Here is a 14,340-nt window from a genome sequence, read left to right on the forward strand (position 1 = left end):
TGAGTGAGATAACAAGGTGTAGGTGAGTCCATTTCTCTTTTACCTCCTCAATGTCAACTGGCTTGCTGAAGATGTTAAAACGTTTGTCAGTGGCCAGGCGCTTGGTCACGTCCCTGAGAAAGAGCCTGAGCTCACGTAGTGTGTTCTCTTCCTGTTCAGCCAGGCGGCGCTGTTCCTCTGCTGACAGGACTCTGGGGCCTGGAGCCTCTGCCACAGGTAGTACCTCTTCACACCTCTCTGTCAGGAGAGAAGCAAAAAAGTGAGAAGCACAGACAAAGATCTGGGATAACTAAATAAAAGTTTTAACACAACTCATATCTATAGTCAAGACAGAATAATCTAATACCAAGAGTTTCAGAGGAAAAATAAAAAAATCTTTGTGCATATGCCCATGGCTAAACAATAACACACAAATGACCTCAGCTATAGGCAAAATCACTAAACCCATAACAAATGCAAAAAAAATAAATATACACACAGCTAGCACATTGGTTAGGAATGAACCAGACAGTCACACCTCAAACCTGATCCTTGACCTTTTCCTTTTAACATAATTCCAGACACAGGCCAAGTAATACTTACCCCAGGAAAAAAACATGTTTTAAGATTTGTGCAGCTGAAGAAAATAATACAGCTAAGCTCCTTCACAACCACATGTTTTGAAATACACTAAGGAATAGCCTCTAGCCAATGACAGAGTGATGAAGCAAGGCAAGCAGATATCCTCTCTTCCTCTACCTAGGCACCAGTCCTAGCCCAAGGCATCTGCCGACATCATTAGGAAGGCTCCACAGCACCTCGGGCCGCTTCACTCAAAAGCAGCAATCCAAACCCTGATTCTAATTATGGCTAATAGCAGTCGTGCCCTCTCATAGCAATTCCTCTCTCTGCTTTTCTGCCGGCCCCTCTGCTGGAAGCCAGGCTGCAGTCTTAGTCAGGCAGGAACCCCTGAAGAGCACCAGGTGAGTAAAGCGGGGGACCCCTGCCTTGCATCAATGAGGAATCGGCGGATGAACGCTGGGCACCATTTACATTTGAAAGCCTCGGTTGACAGTTCTCTCATATTGAACTGGAACGGAGGGCTTGGGGAGCACTGAGGTCTGAGGAAATGGCAGGGGGTAGTTTGACGGGTGGATCGAAATGTGATTGGGGGTTGGGAGCCCTGATTTGACTGAGGGATAGAGATGTCAAGGAAAGTACAGGCTTCACACTGGGCCAATCTTACTCCTGTGTATGCAGTGCCTTATGTATCTTACATCTGTACACTTCTATTCTCAATCTGAAGTGACAAAAAATGATTCTTAAATATGTCAAACATACTGCAGTGTGCAAATGTGAATGAATTATGCACACACATCAAATAATATCTGATCCCCTTCCTTTCACTACATCCGAAAAGTACTGTGGGAACGACTGAGAACATAGCAAGGAAGGAAAAGAGGCACATGCAGACAACACTGCCCTCTAGGAATGACAGCAGACATGAGTCATAACTTTCTTAGCCTGTATGTGTATACATACTGTAAGAAGACAGAGTGAATACCTGCATTCCTGAAGCGTGGTGGAGCCCTGGCTGCTTGGACAAGCAGCAGGTTAGAGAAGAAGCTCCTCCTGTCCTCTTCTCCTGCAGGACACAGCGTTACTACCTCCCCATAGGTCCTCTGAAACATACTTCTCACCTGAATGAAAACAATCAGGAACCAATGAGAAATTAGTCACCAACACCATATATTGCTGTGCCTTATAATTAAATGCCATTTTGTAAAAGAAACAGCATTTCAAAAGTACAAAAGTACAAATGCTGCAGGATATTATGAACTAGACTAGTAGAAGCAGAAAACTTATTATAACAAAAGCTATCCTTGTTTCAACCACTGGGTGGAAAGTGCCTCTGATTCAGACCAGTTTAATTGCAAAAACTACATAAATCAGTGTGAATATGTGTAAACATGCAAAGTGGATAAACATTCTGTTCATAACATTTAATACATTCACAAAAGTCCACCTTCAAAATACATTCAAGTACATTTTGATGGGATCAAGCTTTAGTCTGTGGTGTTAATGTTTGCAACTATTGATTGAGCTGTTCTGTTCTGGGCCAGTAAACTGACATACAAGGGTGTAAAGAGTTGGCTGGACTGAACAACTCCTAACAGACCAGATTATGATGGAAACTGTTCTAACATAACCATATCTTTTTGTTTGTTGCTATGTTGTTACTGAAACTTTCCAACATCTTTGAGAAGGTTATCCTTATTGATGCATTTTGTTAACTTTTAATCCTAGTGTGTTAGTACACAGTGCAGCCAGATCAGCCATTTAATATTCAGGTTTCATGAAAAGACCTGATTTTTTCATTATGAATTATTCTAGTAAAGAGACATTTAAGTTGTAATTTTTCAGAAAAATGGACTGTGGTTTAAGTCTTAGAGCAGTACATCAGATCTACTTCTTTCATTTCTTAATTTCAGTTCCCTATAAAATAGATCAAAATTTGAGAATACTACATTTCAGTTCAATTTCATTTCATTTTGCACAGCCACTGTAGCCAACTCATTACTCCAATTTAGGTTTGTCAAATACTGAAAATGAGCACAATGATGAATAGTACATTATTTTGTAGACAGTGTGCTGCCGATGTGCCTGTTTTCATCCGACACTACAAGAGACTAAAACATGAATAGCATAGCAGAGACTAAGCATACTGATTAGATGTTCAGGATTTAATGAAGAGATGAAATTTTATTTGTACAAATTACTTGCAGTAGTAAAAAAGACATTGGGTCTTCAGTCATTACTATTAGAATCCAGATGATATCTGGACAAACTATGCAAACCATTCATACTTTCAGTGAATATTGACAAATAAACTACGTGATTTATACTAAATGAAAATTTCACCACATTTATACAGTATCTTTTACACATCAGTAATGAAACACAGGACTTAAACTGGCCGATTTTCTCAATTATAATAGGCTGATAATTGACAATTCTGACATTTATCAATACCATGTCATTTTTATGGTCAAAACAATAACCGGGAGCAATACCATGAGTGTAACCAGGTAGCCAGATGACAAAGCAAGGAGTTAAATTATTTGATAAATGAAAATACAGTGCAGGCAAACAAACACATGAGCATTAATTTCTGGCAGATACTACATCGATACTTGGGTTGGGGGGGGGGGGGCTTCAAAGATCCTAGTTCGATTCTACAAATGGAGCTCAAGGCTGCTTCCAAAGGGAAGCCCTGTTGCAGACTAAGCACCTACTTTCCACTTTATATCCCCCCCTTCCACCCCCCCATCTGTCTTTGCCATCGATTCTCTCCATTATCTGTGACATGTTTGTTCTCCCTTTCTCTCTGCATTGCCTTCTGTTCTCTTTCTTTCCTGCTCTGGATTTTTTTTCGCCTCAGAAGACGGGAGGAAAAAAGGAGGAATGGAGTAAAACTGGGGAAGACAGCAGGGGAGCCACAGACAGTCAAAGTGTATGTAGCACACAGTAGGTAATGATTCTCAGTATTTTTCATCATGATAAAGGCTGCAGGGGTGTTGGCACAGGGAGGGATAGCAGAAACGTGTTGATAGATGAATGGATAAAAGGAGGGAGGGGGTTAGAGGAGAGGGCTGGGATGTACAAAGAAAATGAGGGATGTCTGGCTGGAGCAACCCTTAAACAAAACTGGGCATTTGATCTGCTAGCATAATAAATTCTTAACTGTAGAAATTGACTTAAAAGCAAACTAAAAATCATTCCTGTGAGGCTGCCCGACTCTGCCCCATTACTACATGTCTGTCTCAATTTTCTGAAGAAAAAAAAGCCCTAATACAGGAATAAAATGCATCAACAGTAAAACACAGCTTGAGTGAATAACTTTTCATGTGATCCACATAAAAGCAGCTATAGCTGAGAAACCTGACTGAATCATAATTGCCTAAAGACGGTACTAAATGCTTTCATATAAGAAGGGATTGCACAAAGAAGTGCTTTCAGCATCCTGTTATACACCAAGCATGAGAAAAATGTTGATAATCACATCTAGACAATAAGGTAAAGTGCTGCTGGTGACAAACAAGTGAGGAGAAGATGGAGCGTGAAATCAACAGCCGGATTGGTGCAGTGCCCTGAGTGATGCAGATGCTGTACTGGACTGTGGTGGTGAAGCAGGGAGTTGAGCCTACAGACAAAACTATCAATTTATCAGTCAATGTACGTTCCAACCCTCATTTATGGTCATGAGCTTTGAGTAGTGAGCAAAAGAATGACATCTTGGATACGAGCCACAAAAATTAGTTTGTAGCTGGGCTCAATTTAAAGATAGGATGAGGAGTAGAACCGCTGCCCATTTGCATTGAAAGGAGTCCGTTGCGGTGGATCAGGCTTCTGTTTCGGATGCCTCCAAGTTGCATCCCTGTGGATGTGTCTGAGGCACGTATAACTGGAACGACACCACATGGCAGACCCAGAACATGCTGGGATCCCCCAAAGAGAGCTGGAGGATATGGCTAGGGAGAAGGACGTATGGGATACCTTGCTTAGCCTACTGCCAAGGCGACTAAAACCCAGATAAGTGGCAGAAAATGAACAAATGGATGTATGGATAGTGAAAAGTGATTTTTTTGACACTCTGTCATGCTATCACTATAACTGATGTTACCAGTTATTTTAAAGCGCACTCCTCGAAGAATTGCTTTTGGAGACTCACATGACACACAAAAGCTGGATGTGCACTTGGAAGTCATTTAAGGGGTCTCTGGACAACTACATTCAGCACTTTTTTGTGTGTACAAATGAATGCAACAAAATAAATGCCTTTTTGAGGAAAGGCTGTCCAAAAGCGTTCACAGTTATCCACATTTGAACAGACATCTCATCTGTCTCTATGGTGGCAGTCTTTCCAGCCAACCTTCAAGTGTGGCCACTCAGCATAACGTGACCTCACATGTATTATTTGTAATAATTATTGTGCATAATAAATATGGTATGTCTGTTATTAAAACTATAGATGTCAATCAAGACACAAAATCATGATTAAGGTTGAAATTCCAGAAACTTTACACTGTGCTCTAAGACTTCACCATATCAAAAAAAAGTTGTCTGTTTTTGTTAAAATACAGCTCAACGAGAGCCAGGTACACATTTTTTACACTTAAAACTCCTCCTAAATCTTAAAGAAATATGCTAAATGAAAGCGATACAAGAATATGCTGCCAAAGCAACAAAAAGTAAAAGGGTTAGATACTGATGATACTGGCTTATGTGTTGTTTGGGACGGTACATCTGTCTCACACTGAGACCAGATTCCTGATGCATCGATAATCATGTCCTTACGGTAAAACTGTGTTGCAAGCATTCTCATTCAACATTCACTTCGTGCCATTACAAAGCACTTATGATACCTCATAACACACATCACAAAAAGTGTTACAATACTAAAAGTAATGAACTGTCGGGATGCCATCTCTCTCTCTAACCGCAGTTTCCTAACCCTAACAATCACATGTTCTAGCAATTTCCATCGGTCCTCCACCAAAAAGCAAGTCAATCTAAGCAGAGTGAACGGTTGTTAAGGGAGGAAGGGAGGCTATGTAGTTGGACCCAAGCCTGTAGTGTCAGTTTTGGCTGGGGAGGGATGCTCCCTGCTCCCTGCTGAGCTTTGGAGCTGAGACAGCAGCTGTCACTGTGTTCTCTGTGCCAGAGAGTGAAACAACACTCTAACAGATAGCCAAATCACTTAAAGCACCGTAGACTGCAGCATGACCATGTCTAAAAATTGAATCCAAAACTCCTCAAACCTTTGCATGAATGAAGCCCCGGGGACACTTTTGAGACAAGGGATAGGGAATCTCATTTGAACAAACAAACTGTTCCAACACATAGACCCAATGATTACATGATAGAAAAGAAAACTGATTAGCATCCAAAGCACAATTCCACTCTTTTAGCAAACAGTCTGCTAATTGTGCTCTCTCTGAAAAATCTGGGGCACTGTATCAGTGGGACCAACTTCCATACAGGGCTTGTAGTTAATAACACCTGCATCACATAGACAAGACTAGGTAAAAACCTAGTATATGGCTGGACCGTATATGAAACGCTATAGGGCTTTTAATTTGAAACGACGGATATAGGAAGTGGCAACATCTGGCGACACCCAGCCGAGGCGAGTGATGAAGTTACATCATTGGTCAGCCAACGAAGTTATAGTCAGTGATTCACTAACTCAGTCTGTCACAGACATTGCGTTTATAGGGCTGGTCCCTTTGGTCCAACCAAAAATCACTAGTAGCAACAGCAGTTGTTTTACACATAAAACATGTAACTTCATCACTCGCCTCGGCTGGCTGCCACTTCCTATATCTGTCGTTTCAAATTAAAAGTCCTCTAGCGTTTCATACACGGTTTGTCCTCCATATACAGACAGGTGACAAATTAAAGGAAAAGTGTCTTAATAAAGTGTTGGGCCACCATGTGCCGCCAGAACAGCATCAATGCACCTTGGCACTGATTCTACAAGTCTCTGAACTCTACTGGAGGGATGTTGAGATCTGGTGACTGCGAAGGACATAGCATATGATTCACATAATTTTCATACTCATCAAACCATTCGGTGACCCCTCGTGCCCTATGGATGGGGGAATTGTCATCCTGGAAGAGACCACTACTATCAGGAAATGTTTCATCATAGGATAAAGGTGATCAATCAGAACAACTTTGTATTGATTTGCAGTGACCCTTCCCTCTAAGGGGACAAGTGGTCCCAAACCATGCCAGCAAAATTCCCCCCAAAGCATAACAGAGCCAACTGACTTTTAGTTAGACAACCTTGTAGGGAGCCACTTGTTATAGTCCTCTTAGTATTATAATCAAATAAGAAGAGACTTGAAATTTGCTTGAGATAATTAACCCACCACAGTTAATAAGTTATATCATTGTTTGTAATAGAGCCAGGAGCATGGATTGATTTAAAAGCTCTGTGAGGTTGGTGCTTTCATGTAATTGTAGGAAGCTTCAACATAGAAAATATGAGCTTTGGCAACCAAATAACCAGCACTGACTTATTGGAAATAACCAGAAAGCAGCCATTACCAAAAATAAAATCTTTTCTAAAGTTTATCTGAAGCTCCCAGTGTAGCCAAAAGGTTTAACAAAAGGTTTAACATTTAACATTAAAAAAAAAAAAAAAAAAAAAAAATCAATCTTCAATTAATTTTCAGAGGGCAGCCAGTCTACTAAAGGTTGGTGCAGCTGTGAATTAATTTAACAGTGAGAATGTCACAGATGTGAATCTTTTTCTCAGAGTAAATAAAGCAACAACTGGGCAATGGTCCAACTCAAAAGTTAGGCAATAATATTCATCTTTCTGTCGACCATTTATCAAGCATACAAAAAAGTGTTTATCATTGCCAATATGGGAACAGAACACATAAAAATATGTGTACATAAAATAATGGACGTTGCCACTGTTTGTTGGTTTGTGAACTCCCATTTTGAGGCCTTGAATTTGGCATTTTGACCATCGCCATCTTGGATTTCTGGAGCCAGAATTGAGGAGAAGTGACATATTTGAACGAGAGGGTGGAGCTGACCATAAGGCGAGCTGTTAGCTTGGTTAGCACGGTGCATTTACAGTCTATGGTTAACTGTGATAATGCAAATGTTAATGCTAATTTTCACTAACAAAAAACAGGCTTTAAACCATTAAAACAAAATGTACTTCCTGGAAAAACTTTTTTTTCTTTTAGTACAACCAAACGCTGAACAAGACTTTTTAGGCTAGCAGAATGTTACAATCTTTTATCAGCCTTTAAAAATTCACTATCGGTCGACCTCTTCTTGATACCCTCATACTGAGTCCATATTGACTTGAGCACTCCATTTATTCCACTATGCGTTTCCCAATTTTCCAGGTTACATGGCTATATGCTCATTGACCAAAGAAAAACTAATTCATAGAGAAAGTAATTGACAATCGTACACAGTTTCAGCCACCTTTCAGTTATCTAGTATATAACGAAATGCTACCATGTGACAATGGGACTGAACAGTCCATGGGGTGTGAGTGCTTCCATTTTCAAACTTAATCTTTTTACACAGCATGCAAATCAACAATCATGCTGGAGTTAAGTGAAGTAAAAAGCCTAAAAGCAATGTAGAGAATTGCAGGGAACTGTCAACTATAAAGATGGAATAGCTTCAACTGATGATAGAGAAAAATAAAGAAAGATAGCAACAAGTAAAAAAACGGCCATAAACGAATAAAGAAAATAAAACAAAAAATGTTGCAACCAGAAAGTGAAGAGGTTAAAAAAGAAAGCCCCCATTGGATGCAACAGCCCAGGTGCCTCAGTCCTAATGAGTCAAGTACAGGGCAAGAATCATCCTGAGAGCCTCTCTAGCCTTGGAGTGTGGCCAGGGTTGAGGCGATGCCAAAACAGCAGCAGCCACACACACACACAGAGCACACAGAAAAAAAAACCTGCCCAGTCTGCACAGGCATATTGATATGGTATGTGTGTGTGTCCTGGGGTGAAGACATGGGGCTGTCAACCCCCAGACCTAATTAAAGTCCTTCTGTTGCCTGAAGAAGACCCTCCTCCTTATTTTTCTCTGTCTCTTTTTTTCCCTTCCATTTTTCTCTATTTCCCCTTACTCTAATGAATCCCCTCCCTTACAGCCTAACCCCCAACGGGTGGTCTGACTCTGCTTTAGCTTTCAGAAAGAGAATAATAAATCCAAGTGAAAGGATAAAGGAGCAGGAGTGGGTGATAACCAGGGAGAAAAGTGGGCAGTGGGATAAATGACAAGAAAAGGGAGATGGAGCTAAAGTAGACAAAAACTCTGTAGGAGCAGATGACCTTGACCGAGACCCTGTCTGCACTAGCGATCCTGACTATGATAAAAAGAAAGAAATCCTTTTGATCATGGTTTACTACAACATTAAATTGCATCAGGTTAATACTCCCCTCTCAGAAATAATGGAAGAAATAGCATCAAAACCAATATATAACCCCCCCCCCCCCCCAATATATGAAACAGGTCTCCAATTAAATGTACAAATCTCAGCTCAGGTGTATGTGTGTACTCTGTCTTCTTACCTCATCTGACAGCTGTGAGTAATGAGTTTCAGCAGTGGCAAAAATTAGGACAGGGCTGAAAGAGGGCACATCCTGTAGCAGGGTCAGGAAGGTGCTCTTCACAGTATCACCCACTGTCTCCCACCACTCTGAGATATGCGGCATAAACACCACACTGGGCACGCTCCGGCGGGCCTCACGGAAAACCTGGGACCACACAGATAGATCAGACACATAATGTTGCTTAACTCTGAATGAACAAGAACCTTAAGGCCAATTCATGCTTTCAGCATCCACAGACAGCTGTGGTCTTGCAGACGTGCATGTGGTTCCATTTTTACTTTTTTCGGAGGTCCGTGGACACAGACACGTTCTACATGTTCCCACTAGTAAACAGGGTTGCAATGTGATAACTTTCCAGAATTGTAAAATCCATTCTGTGAGTATTACAAACCGCTGTGCAGTGTTTTTCTTAAATGCAATAATATGTTACTCCAACCAGACTTCCTGGATTGTATTTCATTGTCTCCCCAGCACTTTAAACAACACGCCCACACCAACACAGCTCCTTGTATTGTTTTACACAGGGCTGTTTTCAGTCTGAATGCAGCTGAGTTCCTGTGTGTTGCTTAACAACAAGAAAAAGTCAAAAAAAAGAAAAGAGATCATACGCATCTCTCTCTCCCCCAATGTTTCCTGTCTGCCTCTTCACCGCCAACTATCCAATAAAAGCTAAAATGCCCCCCAAAAAAATAAAAAAAATAAAAAGTTAAAAGAAGCAAAGTTTAAGGACAGTCATCACACATTAAACCAGTGGGTTGCTTGAGTGGATCTGCTTGAATCTATATCTGCATTTTCCCCATGCATCAGTGTTTGTTACCTGAGCACAGGACTCTTCTGGCGTCTTAGCGCTAACAGAGTAGAGAGTGGGCAAGTCCAGGCGGTGCACTGGCAGCTTGTCCAGGTGGTGCAGCAAGGCAGGGGCCAAATGGGAGCTCTGTCCTGAGCCTGGGGCCCCGGCTAGCAGCAGACGAGGCCGGTACGCAGTGGGCTGTTGGAGGGCAGAGCTAGAAGCAGAAAGGAGGGGGGGGAGTTCAGAGTTGGCATTGCACGATTATTTGTTGCCTTAGATAACTGACCAGGAGACATACTATTACTGAAATGTAGTCATTGTTGTCTGTAGAGTTTTTGATACTATCTCAAGAATCCTGAACTCCCTTCGATATAGGCGTGCCTATAGAATGGGCTCTGCTTGTGTTGTCTGTAAGGTCTGCATCTGTATGCAATACCAGTAATTCTACTGGATGTTTTGCATCTATAAAAACAAATCAGAAGTAATGGCATCTCTACCTCCGTCCCGCTGTTCCATGATTTCTGCTCTATAAATAGGACTTCTAACTCCACTTTGAGGAAGATTGGAGATTACTGTGAGTTTTCACTGGCACAGGTGTTTTGTAAGATTTAATAATAAGGCCAGTTCATACTGGCTTTGAGGGTTTGTTGACCGTCCAATAGACCATCTACTTCTTTAATTCTAAACATTTGCCTTGAGACGTTTTATTTTCGTACACAGCATACACCACTCTTGCAGGAAAATTCCTATTTCAGTGTTACAAGTATATTTGGAAGATCTGAAGACTATAGGCTTGATAACTGCTTAACAGGTTACTCAATAAATGGTTCCAGTAAATGAAAAGCCATGTGTCTGTCCTTAAGCCATCCTGTTCCTTCTTGTCTCCCCATCTTTTAATAGAAGCAGTGATTGCAATTCTGATTTCAGAACTGTCTTACTGCCTTCTCTTTACTTTCATCCTCTCCTCTGATGTAGCCCTTTTTCCACTACAACTGAGTGCTGCCCGTGGAGCCATTGAACTCTGTTTGTTGCTCATTCCACTTGAAATACACTCTAGCTTTCTGATGACACATTTACTTCTGGTGCAACACTAGATTCTAGCTACACTTCTCTCTTGGCCTGAAAAACCCCTGTCTTTTTCATTGATTGAGTGTAGGGTTACACATATAGACAAGCTTCCCTCTACTAGGTTGCATTAGTCCCTAGCTAGATGACTATGATTAGAACCAACTTGCACTTCTGCGGCTGTCTGCCTTGCGAGTTCTTGCGTGGGTCTGGGCCGCTGCACTGAATGCATTGCATGAAGGACAGGAGTCACACAACCTCACTTTCACTAATTGAAAATGAAATGTAGGTCAAGCTGAAACAAGCGAATAATTCAACAACTACCGTGTGGTAATGATGGCAGAGAGATCTACAGTCTTCAAATGGAGTTTTACAGTGTAGGACATTATTTTATTTGTTAATTTTTAATGTGTAGGTATGTAGATCTTTTGAAAGACATGTTTATGTTTTTATGTGTTTACATATAATGGACATAATGCGCAAAAATGGATATTCAAATGGTTCGAACCTATGTGTTTTTTTTTAAGGAAATATCGAGCAGAGGGAGAAAGGTCTGTATATAGAGAATGTATTTCATACAATTTGATATGAGATAAGTTTTTTTCCCTCTCAATGTTCATTTGTATTGCTTGTTTACATTTATTGCAATTCAGATGTGTTAAGTGTACTGAGACACTACCGACTATGGACTTCAAATAAACTTTATTACACATAACTTATTCATCTGGTGATATTTAAAACCATGATTTTGTGGACTCACGGGGAGTAATGGAGGAAGGGTCTGTGCATTGCAGAAGAGGAGAGCTGACTCTTTGGGGATGCAGCAGGCTGGACTTCATATATGGAAGCAGAGCCATCCTCATTGTCATCATCACTGTACAAGTCCTCTTCAAGCAGTTGATTGTCACCGCCTAGCACAGAGACGGACAGAGTTCTAACAGACATACTAATTTTTCCAGGCATTATTGAGAACAATGGTGGCAAATCCACTCAAATGTTTATATCTACAAAGTTTTATCTTCAAAGCAAACCTTTCACTGACACCAAAAAGTGAGAATAAAAAAAAAGAGCTGGCTTAATAGACGAAATGTAATGGGCATTTAAAGCAAAACAACACCTTGGGAAATTCATGCCATTATTGGGTGCAAGAAGTACAACTCCCATAAGCAATCTGGTCAAGTGTTGCACTGTGGCTAATCTGCTGTAAACACTCTTCTGTTGATTGGAGTGGCAGTTGAGTTATTGAGGGGCTAGCAGGATGACTAGCTATCTAATCTCCGTGCCATTACCTCTACATATTGAGGGGGAATGTTTCACTACAGATTCAGTGTGTGAGGGTGATACAAAGCACTTTGGTAATAAGATGGGGGGAAAGAGATAATCAAATACTACACAGTGCCAAAGGTAGAGCACACTAACAAGTGAGACAAGTGGCAAGGGAGAAGAGAGCAAGAGTCAGCAAGAAGAATCAGCAATCAGCAGATGTAAAGTGAAAACAAACGACACAGCTGAAACCCAGGGTTCCAGATACCTACCGTGTGTGTTGTCCATGTCAGTACATTGAGCATGGGGGAAGACTCGGAGCAGAGCTTTCAGCACCAAGGAGAAAGAGCTGGCCAGCAGGGGCCTGAGGGTAGGGGACAGGGCTCGGCCTGGGGGAGCCAGAGCCCTTTGGGAGGCTGGGACGATTGTCCTCATGGCCTTGCTGAAGTCGCCAGGCCCCAAGACGATGGATGTGACATCCAGCTTCAGTTTGACGCTGCTGCCGTAGATCTGGGGGTAGCGGCGGCGCAATGCCACCAAGGCTGCCTCTGTGCAAAGTGCTTTGATGTCAGCACCGCAATAGCCTGGAAGCAATGTGAGCAGATTCAGTGAAGAAGTTTGTTTTTTTTTTTTAACGCTTTTTTGATACTGCTTGGTGTACTATGTCCTTTATAGATCCACATTAGACAGTGGTAATTTGGCGTGACATTCATATTGCAAAGATGGCACAAAGTACACACATGAATCACTCTTACCGACACATTTTTCTGCAAGTTCATCTACAAATGGCTCAGCCAATTTGGGATTCCAGTCCCTTGTGTGTATCTCCAAGATGTGCTTTCTGGCCTGAACAGAGAGAGAAAGACAAAGGAAAACAGACAAAAAAAGAGTCAAAACATGAGGGAGATCAGGTCCTGTGTAGCCTAATAGAAGCAACATGGCAAAAAAAACACTATTAAGGTAAAAATAAGAAAGGTTAAAATGTGGGGGTGGGGTGGGGGTTTGAACTTGCTTGCTATTTCCAAAAGGGTGAGGTTTTTAAATTAGTCAGGGCTCACTACTGCTGAGCTTAGCTGGCAATGGCCTGCAGATTAGGCTTTGATTACCAACGATCCCACTGTGTGGACAAATAAAACGCAAGATGACCAATTGGATAGGCTCAATGGGGAGGAGTCACCATTTATCTGATTCGCTGTCACATTCACATGCACGCACATTGTTTTGTGCACAATAAAAAGAAAAAAGCCATGTCTCCTCAAGTGCAAGATAAAAAGAATCAGAACTGCATGACAATAAAGCCGCTAAAATTAATTTTCTAGAGACCTAATGAGGATCTGCTTTGCCACTTGCTTGTAGGATCAAAACATCAAACAGCAAAGAAAAACAGCAGAGGAGACTCTTGATAGCCAGAGGGCTGCATGTACTAATTTCATCGCAGAACTCTTATGAGTAAAACCCTGATTACTTGTGCATTACATTGTGTGTCCAGTGGGGTGTGCGTGTAGGTACAGCAGTAAGTGCTGCTTGCACAGGATGTTGCGTGCTGTCAGAGATGCAGATTCCATCTATGATAAACTGCCATTGAGTATGTTGGACTACTGCATAACATGCAGTCTTTTAGGTATACAAATCAAGTATTAATGAAAATCAGATTTTTGTATGTGGGAAGACGATGACTGTGTCGATATACACATGTCAGATATCCACAATACTCATGTTTCACTGCGTCTCACCTTCTTGTCGGGCAGGTTGAACAGAAACTCCCGGTCAAAGCGTCCAGGTCTCCTGAGTGCCGGGTCGATAGAGTCAAGTCTGTTTGTAGCACCAATGACCACTATCTCCCCACGACTGTCCAAGCCGTCCATCAAGGCCAGCAGAGTGGACACAATAGAACTGGACCAAAGGAGAAAGGTGGTGGAACAGAATGTAATACATGCCTCTCAGTATATAGAGAAAAATAATACGTTATTTAACATACTGGTCGAATTGGAATTTCATTAACAACACCAAAAACCAAAGTTGTACAAGCAATCTAACTTAAATTGTTTTCAGACAAAAGCAGAATAAAATCTGACT

The 14,340-nt window shown here is 41.4% G+C and overlaps 1 protein-coding gene across 2 annotated transcripts in view; it reads right to left on the reverse strand.

Annotated features, from left to right (window-relative positions):
• Nucleotides 1-14,340, reverse strand: part of atad2b (ATPase family AAA domain containing 2B) — a 77,139-nt gene that overhangs the window by 52,497 nt on the left and 10,302 nt on the right. For both annotated transcript variants that reach the window (XR_006398215.1, XM_044329395.1), the window contains exons 14-21: nt 13,998-14,157; nt 13,020-13,110; nt 12,537-12,848; nt 11,762-11,912; nt 9,964-10,150; nt 9,105-9,290; nt 1,544-1,679; nt 44-237 (exon numbers count right to left, since the gene is read on the reverse strand). Coding sequence is in view for 1 of the 2 variants with exons in the window: in XM_044329395.1 (XP_044185330.1) it covers nt 44-237; nt 1,544-1,679; nt 9,105-9,290; nt 9,964-10,150; nt 11,762-11,912; nt 12,537-12,848; nt 13,020-13,110; nt 13,998-14,157 (1,417 nt within the window). In the remaining variant the exon portion in view is untranslated. The remainder of the gene's footprint in view (nt 1-43; nt 238-1,543; nt 1,680-9,104; nt 9,291-9,963; nt 10,151-11,761; nt 11,913-12,536; nt 12,849-13,019; nt 13,111-13,997; nt 14,158-14,340) is intronic.

Source organism: Thunnus albacares, chromosome 16 (genome assembly GCF_914725855.1).
Source record: "Thunnus albacares chromosome 16, fThuAlb1.1, whole genome shotgun sequence".
NCBI classification, from domain to species: Eukaryota; Metazoa; Chordata; class Actinopteri; order Scombriformes; family Scombridae; genus Thunnus; species Thunnus albacares.